We start from the raw sequence: 19,134 nt of genomic DNA, 5'->3' as shown, positions 1-19,134 counted from the left end.
GACTTTTACTAATGTGTGGTGTGTCCTATTATTATTTATTTCTATCTTAACTAATAATTCATTAAGGGTTTCAGGAAAAGGAAAAGGATAAGTTATAGCAAAAAATAAAAATCAGAATCTTTTTTTATTGACCGAACCCGACAGAGCTAGTAAAACTTCACCTTAAATACCACAAAGGTACATACATAATCACAGAGTATAAACATTTTATAAATCAAACCCGAATTACATCGACATAGTATAAAAATTACAATCATTAGCCAAACGTTTCGTAGCTCTGCCAGAACCCGGCCCTAGTATTTATTTCCATATTTAATGATTATCTTAACTTTCGGTACAGATAATTAAGGAACAAAAAACCAAAAAAAAAGTTTCTCTCCATACATTATAAATCAGACAAAAATCAATTATAGTTATCGTACAGTTAAAGTATAAGTACAATAGGTACACATTACATATCGACAGCTACCGAGCGCCGCTTCAGAGATGGCATCGTGCAACGTTAATAATAGGCGGATCTTTTGCACCGTGCACTCTCTGTAGGGGCGCCCGAGCCACCGCGCCCCGCGCCCGTGGTCCCTCCCCGCGGTGGCTAGGTGTTACTTACGTAAACGATACTACCCAAAGAAAAGTAAAAATTAACAACTATAACATGACTTATTTACCAACCTTATTTATAAAATTTACAAATCAAACGCTTAGTAAAAATTTTCACGCTCCTATTTTTTTCTTATTTGGCAGTGGTGGAAATGTGCCTTGTCATAATAGTGCAGTATTTTCTTCGTCGATATCGATATCATGATCTGTCTACCGATTATAAAGCTGATTCGCTTACCATAATTAAATCTTTAACTACTGACTTTTTCCTAATGTAATTCTACATTCTTACAATGTCATCATATCACCGAAGTAAGATAATTCTTTTTCGGATAACTAAAACATTATTATCTTTATTATTTATGTCAAGCTAAGAATAACAAAAAAAAATTAAATGCAGGTACAACATTCGAGAATTCGTAACTCTCTAGTTAAGAAAACTAAACAATTACTAGAGAAAAAAAACTCGTTTACAAAAAATGATGACAATATCTATGACCTATTACCCTAGTATATACACTTTACGCCTAGTGGAAGAATAAACTGCGAATCTTTAACACGATAACTATTAGACTTCGTGTAACCACTACTTAGAACAACACTATATTACTACATATTTTATAGTATATCTCACAGAAAAATATTTTTCGAAACTAATTCGAGTATAAACCTAATATATATATTTATATATACATAGCAAGGCACATTCCGCACACAATTAAAGCCTTTGAACGTACAAAATCGCTGACCATGTGCTTGATAAAACATCAACTTCTATTGCAAACCTGAACAGTAAAATAAAAAAATCCGTCATCGTATCATCATAATATGTATAAAAAATGCATTGTAAAATTGTACAGTGCAAGTCGATAATTTTATCTATCTGGCCAGGTTTAATATTTTTATCGATACTCAATAACTATCGCGAGTACATCACTAAACTTACCGCAATAAAAATATCATAAAGAAAATGCACAATTTACTATTAGTAGGTACTATGAGGAACTATGTCTTGGTTATATTTTATAATATTATAATCCTTTTCGGACTCTTAACTGAATCTATAGATTTTGATGTTGTTATCAAAATACACAGTCTATTCTTAATCAGACGCATTTGTCACTGAGATTATACATATTAATGTTTATTTTCACTGAATGTACGTCAACTGGACTATATTTAACAATTTTGTGTCAATGGTAATTTTCATGATTGCGTGCATTTACCGAATCGTCGAATAATAATAAAAAACTAATTATGAATGACCACTAAGCGACGTAATTATGACGTATGTAATATTCATCACCATACAAATATAAAAGTGCAAACATCTAGCGTGCGACCGCGATTACATGTTATTATTATATACTAGATCTTTCGCCCAATCTTTCTAATTCATAAAGTAGGTACTTAGGTATATAGACAGACGACAGTCGCGCGCGCACACCGTGTGAACGGCTCATTTACAGATAAATTACACATAATAATCGTTAAGTTAAATGAGACATTATTTCATCATCAAAAGCAGCTGGTGCATTGTATGTATATTATTAATTAATAGCTTCAAAAAATGGTCCAATTGCAACAATTCCAACGTTGTTATTAATTAAATATCGCTTCGGAGTTAATCGCGTGACTAAAATGTAAAAACATTAAAATTGTTAAAATTCACTAGATACGAGTAACAAAACACTACAAAAAAACCGTAAGCGTGCTAAACCTAAAATATAGCTTTCCATTTTAATATCAACCTCGTTCTCGGTCGAAAATAATCCTACGAATCGGGCCGAAACATATAAGTGGCCAAACATCGCCAACCACGCGCGCCGGCGTCCACCTCTGCCGGTGCTGACCTCTCACACTTCTCCCGCTCTGACTGACTCGGGCTCTCCGCCCCACACAACACTATAGCGATTTGGTCGCTTGGTCCAACTCTTCTGATTCGGTCTCTACGTAGCAGTTATCGACAACTTATCGGCAGCAGAACCGCACGACTAAATCGCCAACGTGCTCCCGAATCGAAACTAAACGTGACACATCACTAACTAGGGAGGTCCAGTAAAAATCTTTCAATACGAAACAATTCATCACAAAATGTCATATCTTTTTGATTAGTCAACACGGAGTAAATCTGTAATGCGCTATGTCAACTATGTATACTTTTATGATAATTCAAAAAACGTTTTAGAGGTAAAACCAGTCTACTAAGTTTCTGAAGCAGTCTGTAACTATCGAGATATTTTACTGAAGACCTAGGATTTATGTTAACAACAGCTTTATGGCTCACTTTGGCACTGCAAAATATCGTTTGAGCAAAACTAACCGCAGTTATTGCTTTTCAACTGCACACCATTACGGTACGTTCCCACAGAAGCAGAGTAAGCCGTAAAAAGCTGACTTTTCATTCGAAATAACAAATTCCAACAATATTATAGGACTCCACTCTACACGTACTATTTCGCCGTCAACACGGCCCCGGGCACAAAACAATATGGGGTTTCAACCGTATCAACAATAGAAAACCGAACGTCCGTTAGTACGTCCAGAAGCAACTTACATCAATATTAACAGTCCTTTAGTGTCACGTAGAGTACTCTAGCGGTTCCACTCTGGAACGAATAATGACCATCTCTTCATCAGACGGCGTTCAGTATGTTCGGTAGCGCGCCGAAAGCGTCGTCCTAAGCTTTTTCAACTTCGTGATCAGCTTGTTCTGTTGCTTCTTGAGGATCTCTCGCTGTAAGTCCTCCTCGCGCAACTTGCGACACAAGGCGGCGGCCTCGCGCAAAATGACCACTTTCGGCGCACGCTCCTTGTCTCTGGTCGCCGGAATCTGTTTCTTCAGCTCATCGAAGAGATTTTTGAGACCGATACGGCGAAGGCGCTCCATGTCGTTGTGTATCGAACGACGCTCAATCTCTGGGGACTCGCCTTCGGAGTCAGTATCGGTGTTGGAGCGGCGGCCGCGACGACCGGGCCCACGGGTGCGGCGGCGCTGCGTGGTGGTGGAGGAAGTGGCGATACCAGTGGGAGGAATGAGGCGCTTCCTGGCCGCGGGGCGCGGCGAGCGGGGCGACATAGCGGAGGCGACGGTGCGCTGGATGTGCTGCCGCTCCTGCGCCGACGGCGCGCGAGGCAGCGAGTCGGTGCGCACGTGCGGGCTGACCAGCGTCTGCTGCGACGTGCCCACGGACACCACATCGATCTCCTCCTCTGCAACAAACGAGAACACGTTCAAAATTCGAGCTCCCGACTCCAAAATGCATTCGAAACGCGATTCAAAGCCGCACCGTTCCGTTTCTCGCAGTTCGTTCATTCATTACGCTCGCATCACCATAAAAGGCGGGCGTCGATTGTCATGCCGCATCTATACACAACTACGGGATTAGATCTAGGCAGGGAGGCGAGATGCGACTGCAGTAGTCAGGTGCGCGGGAAGGGGTGGGAGGAACACGGAAGGGGGGAGGGCGTCGACCCCATCGTACTACCGCAGCGTCTGCCGTCATCGATCCAGACGCCTGACGTCACGGCGCGGCATTCGCGCCAAAACGACAGCGCGTGCGCGGTTCGCTGCGGCAGCGTCCACTCTCAATGGACTTCGGATTATCAACCGGTGGACACGCTTTCCGGCCTTCGCTCCTGCCATTTAACTGCGCTCGATTTGAAATTAACTGTCACGCGACGATTGCACGATAGGAGAATCCTACTACTAATACAATGCACACGCATTTACGGATGACATTGATGGGCAATACCTACTTACCAGATTGCAATATTTTCGGGAGATAAGCTTTTTTATAAATGTGAGAAACGTACGGAGTTGCATGGCGTCAAGAGTAACTGCCTCAACACGGGCGTTTCACTGATATAATATTCCTGTTTTTTCTAGAACCAAAGCCACAGGGCGTAGGGCTCCCAAATGAACAGGTTGTTTTAAGGATAGCAAAATTAGGGGGATTTTGCAATTCTGGTAAGTATGGGATGATGCAATGCAGTAGGAGTGATAGGGTCGTTTCTATGAATGACTCGGCAGCGGGCAGGAGTCGAGTTGGAGATCGCATTGCACGTATCGGACTGCGGATGTGGACGGCCGCTCGTGTTTACGCCGTAGTGCATGTTTCGCGGAATTAGCAGCTCGAACCGCACTATCCGGTTACACCAACAAATAATTATGTCAGCGGTTCATTGTGATAGGTTACCGTCTCGCCTGCAGTGAATGCACGCTATTTACGTAGCCCGCAAGGACGAGAATTTCCTATAACATCTCAACGGGCCGCGCTTGAAATAGAAACTTGTTACGTGGGCAGCTGTTCGATACAAAACGGTATGCGAGTCAGGGACGCTCGGGAAATAGGTTTTGCAACTACGCAGATCGAAGAGAAAAAACTACGCAACAGACCAGAATTCAGACACATTATCTACCTTAGCAACGATTTTATACACCAACGCGATCTTTTTGCTCGGTTTCCGCATAGTTACGCGGTCGGTTATCGTGGTTCGACTCGATCTAATTTGAGGATCGGCGCCTGTCGTCAAACGCGTCTCATGAGTCTAAATGTAGGCATGGGCGGAGTTGTCGCTTTCTGCATTGACTTTAAACTGACTACCTCGACTTCTGTCTGTCGCTAGCTACTGCTTGATCTTCTTGGACGCATAGAGTAGAGAGTAGCTTTGAAAGGAAACCTTAGAATGCATGAAAGTTGATGTGACAGCCCTGGCTGGCAGGGCGAGTGTGCTGGAGTCAATTTACACGCGACGATTTCCTCCTGGCGCCAACGCGATTAACACTCGCCTAGTATTTGTTTCAAGCTCTCTGTAAGCGATACGGGCCGTATTGTCGCGGTGCGCCGCCGGTTCGGTCTAGTGCATATCTATTATATCGCCATCTCACCGTTCCAATTTTAAACGATACCAGAGATTATCCGCTTTTTATTGTCTGTTGAAGCGACTGGTATCATGAAAAAATGCCAGCTCTCACCGTCTTATTGCGGGCTGAGCATACCTATGCCGGTACCATAACGCGGATCTTCCTCCCAAGAATTTGGTGTTTAAAACCAACCATAGCAAAATACTGGTTCCTTATTTTGTTCACATAACATTTAGGTAGTTAGCTACTAGCGGTGAGCTTGCGAATTTTGGGTATAAGGAAATGCTATGGGTTTTACCAATCATCGAATCCTCGATGCAGATGCAAAGGTTGTATTATGCAGCTTCTAATTCTCCAAACCTGACGTATTCAAACAATGACTCATAAACGTTAGCTAAACTTATTGAGACGTTGCAATCGCAGTCGCCGCGGCCAGCTATAATTATGTCTTACGACTTCTTAGATTTAATTGCGACCTGGGTGTTTTCTAATAGAATATAGAAATCGGTATTTTTAGTTTTTTGTTAAGATACAGGTGTTTTTCTAGAGAAAGTGATTACTTCAAAATCGCTCCTATTCAGAAGTACTGAAGGTCCCAGTGTTTAGCTTGCTGTGCCGTCGTCCGTACAAGAACGGTGTCGCTGTGACCCGGTAAGGCGAGGGCTAGCACGCTCCGCTGGCTGCGAGAGGAGCCAAGTTCACTGGCATTTGAGTGCGATAATTAAAAATTATCGTGACGCGAGCAAGCCGCACGCCATCCTCTACAGTGTGCTCTAATGGCGGCATAATAAACGACCACAATAAAATATATTCCCCGTACTTTATGGGCCGTTAAACTCAGATGAGAGGCAAAAACCTCACTTTCTTGGAAACCATGGTTATATAACGTTATCGGTTTTAGTGTTTCATACAGCTCACGTACAATACCTACTGTAGTACTTCTTTATCCGATAAATCGATTTGATAACGATAATCCATCTAATCTAACCGATTCTAGTACTACGTTTCATCTGTGTTAGAAACACATAGATAACCTATATTTTGATACTTTTGACATCTGTCAAACAATAGTGATGCAAGGATTACAAAATGTATCGATGAAACAAATAGGCTAGTTAAATAATATAATAAGTTATTGTTTTTTATCAGCCTGTATAGGTGAACGCCTCGAATGAATGTGGGCGATGCTAAGTACTTAGTCGGATGCAACGTGCCAGTTCTTAACTCGTCGCTTATAACTTTGATAGTAAACTTTCTCATTATCCCACGGAACTTTAAACGGAAATCGCTGAGCCTTCGCATTCGTTAATTAAACTTCTACCTCACTCCATATGGGAGCGTTATTTCAGTTACGTTATGCAACCGGGCAAAGTCGGTCATCTGGCCTCTGCCGTGCTCTCGAGATTGGCTGGCCTGTTAAAATAGAAGCTGGTAATTTACGACTTGTATGTCTCATAGATCGATTGAGCGTTCGCACCATCGAGCGACCTTGGATGAGTTCGCTAGGAAGTTCACGGACGCGGCAAACGCGAAAAGACGTGACGCAACATTTTTTTATTGCCCATTAATAAGCGGAAGGAGCAGTCACATGCCTACACGGCCAACTTAACTTGGGCCCAAAAATTTGTGATTTTGATATTTATGTACAAAGCGATATAATTGTTCAGTTAAAATTCATGTGAGATAACCATTCAAATGTTATTAGAAGCACGAGACTTTAAAGAACTCAATAAATTGATAATCAATATAATTGTCGATTGTTTCACATGAACTGGGACATTAATATTGATAACTACTTTACATTTATAATTTTCCCATCCTTGACTTTTAAGTAATTGTGCACTAAAAGAATAGGACGATCTCCTTGAAATCTTTGCGATTTTCGTTGACATTTCCGTAGTAATAAATCGGTTGTATCGATATCAAGTTGTAAGATTGCATATTATACTACGCTCATTACTACGCAATAAAAAAAACTAGTTTCGGTTTTGTCTCCGCGTGAACTTTAAAAATTATGTTACGCAACGGAAAATAACTAGAAATTATCATTCAATTATTATACAGAAGCAAATTCGACCCATATGATTAGGAGATCAAGGAGTTAATGTCGAATTTATCTTGTTGCGATGCCATTTTATCGTGTGTCACTGCGCGTAGCTGGTTTTTTAAACGATAAGACAAAACAAATTTATGTTACGGTGTCACATTGTATTATTGTTATCGGCGTGATAACTGCCAAGGCCGCGGGCTAAGAAGTCACACACACATCGCGAATAGAGTTAGTACTGATTGTTTAAATATCTAAATGCATATTTCTGCGATGATAACACCAAGGCCGTTCTTACTTCATACGCATGGGCCAGTGTCTACATTTAGGATTATCAGTGGTCGTGATAAAAAAATTAGACACGTTTCATATGGCGCCACGTTTTACATAATTATTTTGAAATTGAAAGATATTTTTTTAATTTTACGCAGAAATTTAGGCACGCCCAATGTTATCATACAACATACAAAGTCATAAGGTAAGCCAGTAAGTATCTTTTAAGATACAAAAGTAGGGCAGCGTAGTTAGTTAGCGACTGGCCAGGTTGGGCCCGTAACATTTAGGTCGCAACTTGGTAGGTAACAAGCGAGTGAGAACCGAGCAAATTGCTTTAACTACGCACACCAACCTTTATTACGCACTATTGTTGTTATGGGGTTTAATTAATAAAGCGCCATGATTATTTATTTCAACTTGCTTGTTTATTGCAATCTTACACATGCAAAATATAAATTACAACGGAGCACATCAAAACAAAACTTTTCAGTCGGCCATTTTTCCACAGAGAGTGACCATAGACTTTGAGCTAGCTTTTTAAACTCTAAACCATAAATAAATGTTTAGTGTTGTCATTACTCAACACTCTTCCTCAACATAAACATTTATTTACATATTCATACAGTCCCAAACCTTCAATTAAACTATAGAATACATTTTTACTTAAAGGCTTAGTTAAGATATCAGCTAACTGATTTTTAGAATTAACATAAACAATATTTATCAAATTTTCTTCAACCTTTTGTTTAACAAAATTAAATTTTACATCAATATGCTTTAATCGCTTTATATCACAACCTTTCAACGATTTAATTGTACTCTGGTTGTCTTCAAAAATAGTTACAGTTGGAACATCTACATTTAGGTCATTTAGTAATTTAATCATGAAACAAGCTTCCATTACAGATTCACACAAACTAACATACTCAGCTTCAGTTGTACTAAGTGCAACACTACTTTGCTTTTTAGATTTCCATACAACAGTATTGTTATAAACTTTAAATAAATATCCAGATGTTGACTTTCGATCATTATCTCTAGCAAAATCAGCATCTGCATATCCAACAAGTGGTTCACTTAAGTCATTTTTAGTATAAAGTAATACAAAGTTAATTGTCTTTTTAACATATCTCAATAATCTCTTTAAAGCACGCCAAAGTTCGGCATTAGGTTTTGATTGAAATCTACTTAAATAATAGACAGATGTAGCTAAATCTGGTCTTGATCCTACAGTTGCATACATGAGAGAACCTATGAGAGATCTACATTGTTTTTCATAAGACAAGTCAATTTCCAAGTTTTCATCAAATTTAAAGTTATGATCCATAGGTGTGTTACAGCCTTTACAATCTGACATATTAAACAGTTTTAAAATTCTTTTAAGATACTTTGACTGATCAATAAAAATTCCTTCAGAACTCTTTCTTATAGAAATACCCAAGTAAGTTAAATTATTATCCCCTAAATCTTTCATTTTAAATTGAGCTTTCAAAAAGTCTTTTACTGAATTGATATCTTTAATATTTTGTCCAAGAATTAATAGATCGTCTACGTATAAAAGTAAGTATGTTTCCCCTTTAATATATAAACAATAGTCATTATCCGAGCGTTTAAAACCATAAGATGTAATAGTCTCATTGAATTTTTCATACCAATATTTAGGTGATTTCTTCAGTCCATATAACGATCTCTTGAGTTTGAGTACACAATTTTCTTTAACATTCATTCCTTTTGGTGGTTTTAGGTATACATCTTCGTCAATCCTCCCATACAAAAAGGCTCCTTTCACGTCCATTTGGTGTATAGTATAATCCCTCTTAGCAGCTACTGATAACAATGTCCTTAACGTTTGTAGTTTCAATACCGGTGAATAGATGTCTTCAAATTTCTCTTCCTGTTGGAAACCTCTAATGACTAATCTAGCTTTACATAATTTACCTCTTTCTGTCTCTTTCTTTGTAAATACCCATTTTCCATCTAATATCTTCTTATCTTTCGGTTCTGGTACGATTTCAAATGTCTCCGTTTCTTCTAAAACTATAAGTTCCTCTTTTACAGCTTTTAACCAATCATTTTTGTCCTCTCTCTCTTCAATGTCCTCATATCTTACCGGTGTATCTTCATGTTGACTGCTTAATAATGCAAATAGAGCTTCATCACTTTCTTCGTCAAAATCCGCAACATAGTCCTTCTGCCATAATGGTTTCTGTCTTTTCCTTTTTTGTCTTTCTTGTTCTTCCTTTTCCAGTTCTTCACTTTCTTGCTCATTTTCATTGTTTTCAGAAGTTTGGTTCTTTTCTTCTTCATTCTCTATACTAGTTTCTCCTCCTGTTCTGTCTGGTTTCTGTTCTTCATTTTCACACTCTGTATAGTCAGGGATAAAAATTGTCTTTTCCGGTTTCTTTAGGTTTTCATCAAATATCACATTTCTTGCCGTCACTGCCATGTTATTTTCTTCATCAAATAATTTGTATCCTCCTACATTATATCCAATCATTATCATTTTCTTGCCTTTGTCATCCAATTTCTTCCTCAATTCTTTAGGAACGTGATTGTAAGCAATGGATCCAAATACTCTCAAATTCGAAACATCAGGTTTTCTTCCTTCCCATAATTCACTAGGTGTAGTATCTCTTCCTGCAACTGGACTCCTGTTTGTAACGTACGTAGAATATAATACTGCTTCTCCCCAAAATTCTTTTTTCATTCCTGCATCTATCAATATTGTTCTCGCTTTATCCATGAGGGTTCTGTTCATTCTCTCCGCCACACCATTCATCTCCGGATTATAAGGTACTGTATGCTGCATGACTATTCCATTTCTGTTACAAAAATCCCTAAACTCATTAGACAAGTATTCGCGCCCATTATCCATTCTCAATTTTAAAATGTTACTATTAAAATGTTTAGTTACCATGTTATAATAATATAAAAACTTTTTGAAAACTTCAGATTTATGTTTTATCAAAAATACCATAGTGAAATGTGTAAAGTCATCAATAAAAGTGACAAAATAATTTTTGTCATCCCAAGTGGTTGGTGAAATTGGACCACATACATCAGTATGAACTAACTCTAAAGGTTTCTTGGCTCTATAGCCTTTATGATTGAATGGCTGTCTAGTACTTTTACCCAATAAACAAGATTCACATAAATCACTCTGTGTCGTTTTATTTTTTAAGTCCGATAAACCTTTTACCATGCAATTTTTCGCCAATAAATTTAAATTACTTGAACCCAAATGACCAAAACGTCGGTGCCACAATTCATAAAGATTTACATCAGGTTTATTAATTAAATAACAAGATTTTACTGAAGTTACTAAAACATTCACTGTGTACAAAGTTCCAGAATTATTACCAATCATTAGTATGTAATCTTTTTCAAAAACTCTTACTTTACCTTGAGAAAAACTGACAGTCAAACCAGCATTTTCCATTTTTGATACAGACAATAAATTTTTTCTTAAGTCAGGGACATAGTAAACATTTTTAATTATGCATTTATATTGCCTGTTGCCTACCTTACTAATTACCTCTATGTTGCCAATTCCTATTGCTTGTAAATTAATACCATTTTTGGCAGCAGCAATGAGACGTGGTTTTGTTAATTGTATATAGTCCACAAAATGTTCTCTTGTGTTAACTAAATGATCTGAACACCCTGAGTCCACACAAAATTGTAGTTCGCAATACTTTTCTGCACACTTATATTTTTGCACACTTTCTTCACACTGATTATTTTCACTCACAAATGCACTAGGATTATTTTCCGTATAATTACTCTCCTCTCTCCGTTCTTGACTCTGGTAGTTTCTCCCTCGGCCATGGCTCCATCCTTGTCCTCGTCCTGTATTGTTGTATCCTTGTCCTCGTCCTGTATTGTATCCTTGTCCAGTATAGTATCCTCGTCCTGTATTGTAGAATCCTCTTCCTGAATTGTTATTTCCTCCTCTATATGTTTGTCCCGATCCAGTAGTATAATTTCGCCCTGTAGAATAATTGTTTCCTTGTCCTCGACCTCTGCACTGGTATTTCTTATGGCCTGGCTTCCCACAGTTGTAACAATTGAAGGCACTCGAGCTCGTCTCTTTGTTGTTTTCATTAAACTTTTTCTTCTTTTCTTCCTCTGCGAGAAGTCTTTCCATGACTGTGCTCAGTTTCAGGTCTCCCATTGTCTCTAATGCGGTGACTACGCCCTCGTAGCTTTTTGGCATAGATAAAAGTATGTAGTTAATTTTTTCCTCGTCTGACAAAACTGATTCTGCCTCCTCCAACTGAGTGCAGATTTCTTGAATTTTGGTAAAATGTTCTTTCAGTGGTTTGCTCTCTAGATACTTTATTTCGTTCAGCTGTCTTCTCAAAAACAATTTTCCTCTTGTACTTTTTTCTTTGAAGTTTTCCTCTAAGTTTTTGTACATTTTAAATGCACTTTCTTGGCGTACATATTGAAGATGACTATCAGCCACTGCGCTAATTATTAGAGCCTGTGCCCTTGCTTCGAGGCTCTTATTTTCGGCTTTCTTGGAGAAATTTTCGTCAATCACAGCGCCCAGGCAATTTGCCTCATTTAGCATACTTTTCATTCTAAAAGCCCAATTCGAAAATCCTTCCCCATTGAATTGTGCAATGTTATATCTGTTGTCTTTCGAACACGACATGATGACGATGATATTCGTAGATGTAATTTTCGGTACCATAAACCTTTCCAACAATGTCCTCCACTCGTGGATGCGATTGAACTTAATTTCTTGTGACAAATTCTTCTGGGCCCATAACTATTGTTGTTATGGGGTTTAATTAATAAAGCGCCATGATTATTTATTTCAACTTGCTTGTTTATTGCAATCTTACACATGCAAAATATAAATTACAACGGAGCACATCAAAACAAAACTTTTCAGTCGGCCATTTTTCCACAGAGAGTGACCATAGACTTTGAGCTAGCTTTTTAAACTCTAAACCATAAATAAATGTTTAGTGTTGTCATTACTCAACACGCACAAACGATAAAACGCCTAACACAATCAATTTTTAACTAAAACTTCTGGTTTTTATAACATCTGGCAGTTCGGATTTCATAACGTTTTTACAGCAAAATTCAAATAATTATCGATATCATTAAATTGCCACGTATCGAGTTTTGACATCCCTAAAATAATGAGTGTAATTGACCGAGATAGACCGGGAAAATGTCGACTGCCTAATTATCATTCTAGAGCTCTAATACTATGCTTAGCAAGTACTAAAATTTCGCCTGTCGACCACTCGGTTTAGAAACGCCGCAGCCTTGGCTTACTGATTGATACCAATGTGTTTAGGGCGACCGGCCAAACCGGATCTAACTGCCCCAAATTGCCCTTATAGGAACTTACAATTCAAACCATTGGCCTACTTTTGAGGCACATAGTTACAAGCTAATATTTAATCATTGCGATAGCATGTGAGCTAAACTGAAATACCCTGCTAGTCATATAATCGTACGTAAATTGTAAAACATAAATAGGGCGTTTGCGAAACCTTTTACTGCTACATTAAAGTAGAAACATAAAATGTGTCTGGAAAGAATAAGATGCGCGTAAAACATCGTATGATAATAAACATGATTTACTATGTTGAACGCGGCATACGCGCGCGGTACGAAATAGTACACTGTAAAATAAAACTCATACTCATCGCTGATAGTCGTCATTGTCGCGTAGAAGTTGTAAGAAAATTGGCGCGAAAAGGTGACAGCTTTGCCCGTGTATGGTTGGCGGATTTGTGGCGCGTACGATAAGCCCGCGCATGCGTAGTAAATTCTTGCCGCGCTTGCCTAGTGTTGTAGTGCGGGCGTTGCGAATCTTTTAATCGCATTCGATATTCAATAATCAATTTAATGTCATCATGTATGCAAGTGAATATTATATTTTTAACTAATTTTGAGCGTTCCATCCCAACTAATATTATAAATGCGAAAGTAACTCTGTCTGTCTGTCTGTCTGTCTGTTACGCTTTCCCGCTTAAACCTCGCAACCGATTTTGATGAAATTTGGCATAGAGATAGTTTGAGTCCCGGGAAAGAACATAGGATAGTTTTTATCCCGGTTTTTGAAACAGGGACGCGCGCGATAAAGTTTTTCTGTGACAGACAAAATTCCACGCGGGCGAAGCCGCGGGCGGAAAGCTAGTAAGTAAAATATTCCGTAAACTGTACAAGTTATCTTGCGACTTATTCCGAACAACTTAACGATTAATGGAGATGCTGTCTATCAAATTGTCGTCCGGCGATTCTAGACATGGGAGTACCGAGCTCTAAACCGGTCTGGCGAGCAAGCAAGCTTCACTTCAATGAGATTCCATTTCATTCCGTTGCATTCTTATACGAATAACGGACAAGACAGGCCAAGATTGTCGGAGCAACTGTAAACTAAGTTTGTTTTATTTTTAATTGGCCGGCAATGCTACATTGTCGATTATTATCAATTAGTTTAATGTGAAATGACATGTTTATTTGAATAGATAGTCTCTAAGTAGTTGAATGTAAACAAATAAGACTACCACAGTTTATGAATACACATGTTCCACTATAAATAGACGAGTAGGTAATTGTGATTACAAATAATATAACATTGTTTGCATTTGTTTCCGCATTAAGATAATAAACAACAACTGCATTGACGTGTAGTTAATATTCTCATTTAAATAAATATTTGCCTTAATTTGAGTAAGATGATATCTGAATTGTTATTTCCGAAGGGGCTTATCGAAAATGTATATCCAACATTATCTTAAGTGAAATCCGAGTCAACGCGGCACAAAAAACCAGATTAGCGCGATTGAGCAGTTGAATGGTTCGTTGATGCAAAGGATATTAACCCTGCAGTCAGCGGGAAGCGTTAACTCATAAAGAGGATGCGCCAAGGTCGGGACGTACGTCTCGGTCGACGCACGGCCGACCTGAGCGTCCTAGCCGCCCCCCGCTCGGGACCTCAAGTACATGCAAGTGTGGATTAATCCTGATCGTAATTAAGCGCGTCAGTCCCGCGGGATGAACCGGGCGAGAAGGTTGCGCAATCTGACATTAAGGAAGGTTGGGGCGTTCAAGGTCGCATTGGGCGAAGGTTCCGGAAGAGCGGTGCCGCGGGTGCGTCTAGACGCGGAGGGGGCGCGGGATGGCGGTCGATACGCGCAGTTTCCCGCGCTCGCGGCACGACGCCTGCGTCCTCGCGAATTCCCGGTTAAAACTTACCCGCCTACTTTAAGAAACCCCTAACAACCACTTCGGGAATCGATTGCATTAATTACATGAACATCAAAAATATTTCACAATGAAATTCGATTACGGCGAAATTAAGTCAATTATGCTCAAAATCAATAACTACAATTTTTATTGATGAGATGACATCGAATAACATGGAGTTTAATTTATAAGAAAAGTATAAAAGGACGAGCAAACGGCTTAATAAAAATAAACGATATCGATATTGAGGCAATCGGAGTCGTTTTGTTCTATCTGAAGATTTTCAATAAGCTGGCATCTCTCGTAGCGGCGATTTGAATTTCAAATTGCGAGTCGTATATAATTTTATTGAAAAACAATAATAAAAATTATAGGGTTGCATAATAGGATTAATTAAAAATAGATAACTAACCTGATTCGCAAGAGTCGGATGGTGTCTGCACTCCGAGGTTGTCGAACTGTTGCCGGGCCAAAGTGTACGAATGGTCGGCAGCGACTGCGGCTGAGTCTCTGAGCAGACGGAGAGCTGTGCCCGCGACGTCCACTGTGTGGCGGAACTGTGGCGGCTCGTCCCCGTCCAGGGATGGCGGCGTCTCAGGTCTGGGTGGAGACATGTTGTCCCGCCGGAGCAGGCTCTGTCCAGGCGTAGCCGGTGTGAAGTCAGTGGGCACAAAAGTATTTCCAGGGTGCACCGAATCAGCGCAGGAGCCAGCCCACATACAATCATGGTGCACGATGTTTTCTTTGTTTTCTCTCTGTTCCTCTTGTGTCTCCATTATACTCCAGTCGGATTCATTCTCCGGTACCAAGTCCTGGAAATTGTCTGGTGGAACTAAGTCCAACCGCTCCGCCTCGTACTGCACTTGGGCCCAGAACTCTGAAGTCTGCGTCAACTCCATGGACTCCTCGTCCAGGGTCTCCCATACGTCGAAGTTGAGTATCTGAGCGTCAATTTCGGGCGACATTTTGTATTTATATCTAATCTAACTAAGTTTTAAAGCTAAGACGAACTCGTCGATATCACAGGCCCCCTTATCACAGGGACGATGCGCGCGAAGGTGTCAACGCACACCGTCTGCAACAACAGAAAATTAAATATTAGCCAAAATATTTTCTCGCGCAAGTTTTATGAAAAGTTTTAAAATTTGAAAAAAAAAATTAAACGTTTTTATTTAAATGCCGATGATTGAAATAATTGAAGTTAAAGTTGATTGTACCTTCACAATATTTTTAAAAAGTAATCACAAGTCACTAAGTCCGATGACCATCAATGAATGAACTGTCCCGATTGAGTGGCACAACACAAGTGACGGTGACAGAAAACTGTCAAATAATTTTAAATTTAAACTGAAAAGTTTCAAACACAAGGGGTGTTGACCCCCTTGTATTTACAAACAAATCGAGATCGCGGACTCCTGTGGCACTGGAGAGGAAGTGCCCACTGCGAAGCCCGAAAGTAGACTGAAGTCTGGATGCGAACACATACAGTTTTAAAGAGTACATTGGCCTTGGGTCCTATCCCACTTTTGTCTAATAACAATTAGTTATTGTCCTGCCGCCAACCCTCGTCGATTTTTTTCCGATTTCTCTACCTGCGGCGGAGGCTGGGGCCATATGCCGGGTTCGGCGAATTTCCCTGGCCTGCGAGACAGGTAAGATTTCCGCAAAAAGTGTTGTTTTGTTTACATGCACATAATGGCGCGAAATGAGTGTTTACTAATAAATCTAATGGCACGAGTAATTTTCCTGTTACTCGCACTTATACAAGACGACTAATGGTTATTATGGACTTAATAAATTTATGCTTTGCTACATTGTTATTTTTTGAGTTGAATTTAAGTTAGCATTTTATCGAAATATGAAAAAAGGGCGAGAAATAATATGTACCCACTAAATAAAAAATATTAAAATTCGGACTTATTTTTATTATTAATCTTTAAAAATAACATGAAATTTTTCCGATTATTTTTACCAAGGAAGAATGCATTGTAACATTAATTGTAACATTGTGCAATATTTACAGAAACTACGAAAATTATGTCACAATCACAAACCGATTATTACAATTTGTATTATTCGTTATTTTATTTTTTAGAAAACTAAACTTGTAGCAATTAGTAGGTAGGTATGATATATTTCGTGTAGTACGAATTACAAAGTTGATCGAAATTTTATATTACTTTTTTAGATATTATTTTTAATAGAATAAAATACACCTTCTCATATTTATATTTTTTTAAAGTTAAAAGTTTGCTAGATAGACTGAAATACGAAAGAACTTTTTTCGTCCCAACTCTGTGGCGCCAAAATGAGCCTCACGTAGATAGTTAAAATAAATTTTGTGTGGATTATGTTACTAAAGTTGCAATTTATAAAATGATTATTTACTCCTTAGTGAATTTTAAAAATTGTGTAAGCCAACATTTGACAGAAAATTATTAAAAAAGAATTCAAAAATTACCGATACACAAAATACATATTATTATTGTTAGTCTTACAACACTAGTGTAAACAAAATGAAGATCAAGTCACCGTCATTAGCGACATTTTATGAGTACGTCAAATAGTGACATTTGAATGAAACAATCTTAGGACTTATGGCGAATTGTAAATGATAAGGTGGATTTGCGTTAAATATTCTCGGCGTTTCAACATTACGAAAAGGAATTTGGGCGCCGCCAATTCGAAGAAAACTCCATTACACTACGTATTGCCGGCAACGCCCCGCGCCGGTACCATAGTACAATTATTCGAATACCCACACTATAAAATATTTACAATCGTAACAGCATTCCTACAACAAGCCCTATCAACCAGTAAAGTACAAATCACTCACCAAAAAAAGTTTGTGCAAAACGCAATCCGACCGAAGCCGACGAATTACACAATTTTACACAAGATTCTTCAGAATCTTCGACAAAGTTTTTTCCGTACACACTGCGTAACACTCACTGAGAATATGCGGTCGGTTATACAGTGTAAATTATTAAATACGCTTCTTCCGAGACCTCCGATTGAGTTTGTCAAACACTGAAACATTATTCGGGAGCCGGCCGGTTCGAAGTTTTGCCGCGCGTGCGTCTCTTGTGGCGCCGTGGACACGACTGGAGCGACTCGCCGACTGTCGCGGCCGCGCGCGGAGGCCGCGAGCGCGTAGCCACGCGTACCCCTCGCTCCTCGCCCCGCGCGGCGTTCGATGCCATTCACGAATTTCTCTGAAAATACGCCATGTCGTAATGATAATTCGCGTTGACAAGCTATATTATGCTAGAATATCATCCAGCCCAGTAGTTTAAGTTTGTATCGTTCGAATTTTGTGTAGAAATCGGGAAGCGTTCGGCGTCTCGCCGGGCGGCGCGGGGTTTCATGGAAGGAAATCAGCGCAGCGGCATTCGTGGAGTACTTGCGATGGTCGATGGTGTGGGTGCGGATGGCTGTGTGGGTAAAGGCGCGGTTTTGTGGGAGGAAAATCGAGGAGGCGCAGCGCGGCATAGCTAGCTAGCTTTATAATTTTACAGTCGCCGGCCGGCGTTTGAGCGGGGAGCCCGCGCGCGGCCGGTGGCTGCCTCGGCCGCTTGGCCGCGAAGCCGGCCGGTCGACATTCCTGCGGTGGCAGCTTATGGCGCGAAGCACGAATGCCTGAGCGATTCTGATGAATTACCCGTTTTATTTATTGAGCGTCTACGCTGCAAACAATTAGCCGATGCAGCGTAGGAACGGCGTTTACTACACAGACGTTTTTACGATGTATTCTTTTCCTAAATCAATATTTTTAAAAGTTCTACATAGGTAATTGGATTTAGATAGATTACCGACAGGTTTTCTTTCTTTAATAAACATACATCGACAATAATAAATAAGGTCGTTTATTATCGTCTTCATTATATTCCTAGGAACTTATAAAATATATTGTTGGCTTTATTTACCTAACGAATTATAAAGAACTAATGAACTACTATTACGTATACGGATAAATATATAACATCGGAAGATCTTAATATACGGTAGTAGGTATTTAGGTAGGAATCACCTCAATCAAAAGTTCAAAATTGTAACTTTACCACGAATTTTACTACAACGGACTTTGTTTGACTCGGAAGCTCGGATCTAAATCCTACCCCTATCA

The 19,134-nt window shown here is 39.3% G+C and overlaps 1 protein-coding gene across 2 annotated transcripts; it reads right to left on the bottom strand.

The window, feature by feature from the left end:
• Positions 1-117: 117 nt before the first annotated feature.
• Positions 118-18,129, bottom strand: LOC135077406 (myc proto-oncogene protein). Of its 2 annotated transcripts, none has more exons than XM_063971941.1 (3): positions 17,845-18,129; positions 15,421-16,083; positions 118-3,810 (listed from the first exon to the last, which is right to left on the bottom strand). In XM_063971941.1, exons 2-3 carry the CDS (start codon positions 15,971-15,973, stop codon positions 3,245-3,247), a joined length of 1,119 nt encoding a protein of 372 aa, XP_063828011.1. In that variant the 5' UTR covers positions 15,974-16,083; positions 17,845-18,129; the 3' UTR covers positions 118-3,244. The 2 variants fall into 2 exon arrangements, with proteins under 2 accessions (XP_063828011.1, XP_063828012.1); XM_063971942.1 differs by lacking the exon at positions 17,845-18,129 and adding an exon at positions 16,226-16,472.
• Between the last annotated feature and the right edge of the window lie 1,005 nt (positions 18,130-19,134).

This window comes from Ostrinia nubilalis, chromosome 13 (genome assembly GCF_963855985.1).
Source record: "Ostrinia nubilalis chromosome 13, ilOstNubi1.1, whole genome shotgun sequence".
In the NCBI taxonomy this organism is placed as follows: domain Eukaryota; kingdom Metazoa; phylum Arthropoda; class Insecta; order Lepidoptera; family Crambidae; genus Ostrinia; species Ostrinia nubilalis.
This window is presented reverse-complemented; position numbering and strand designations above follow the sequence as displayed.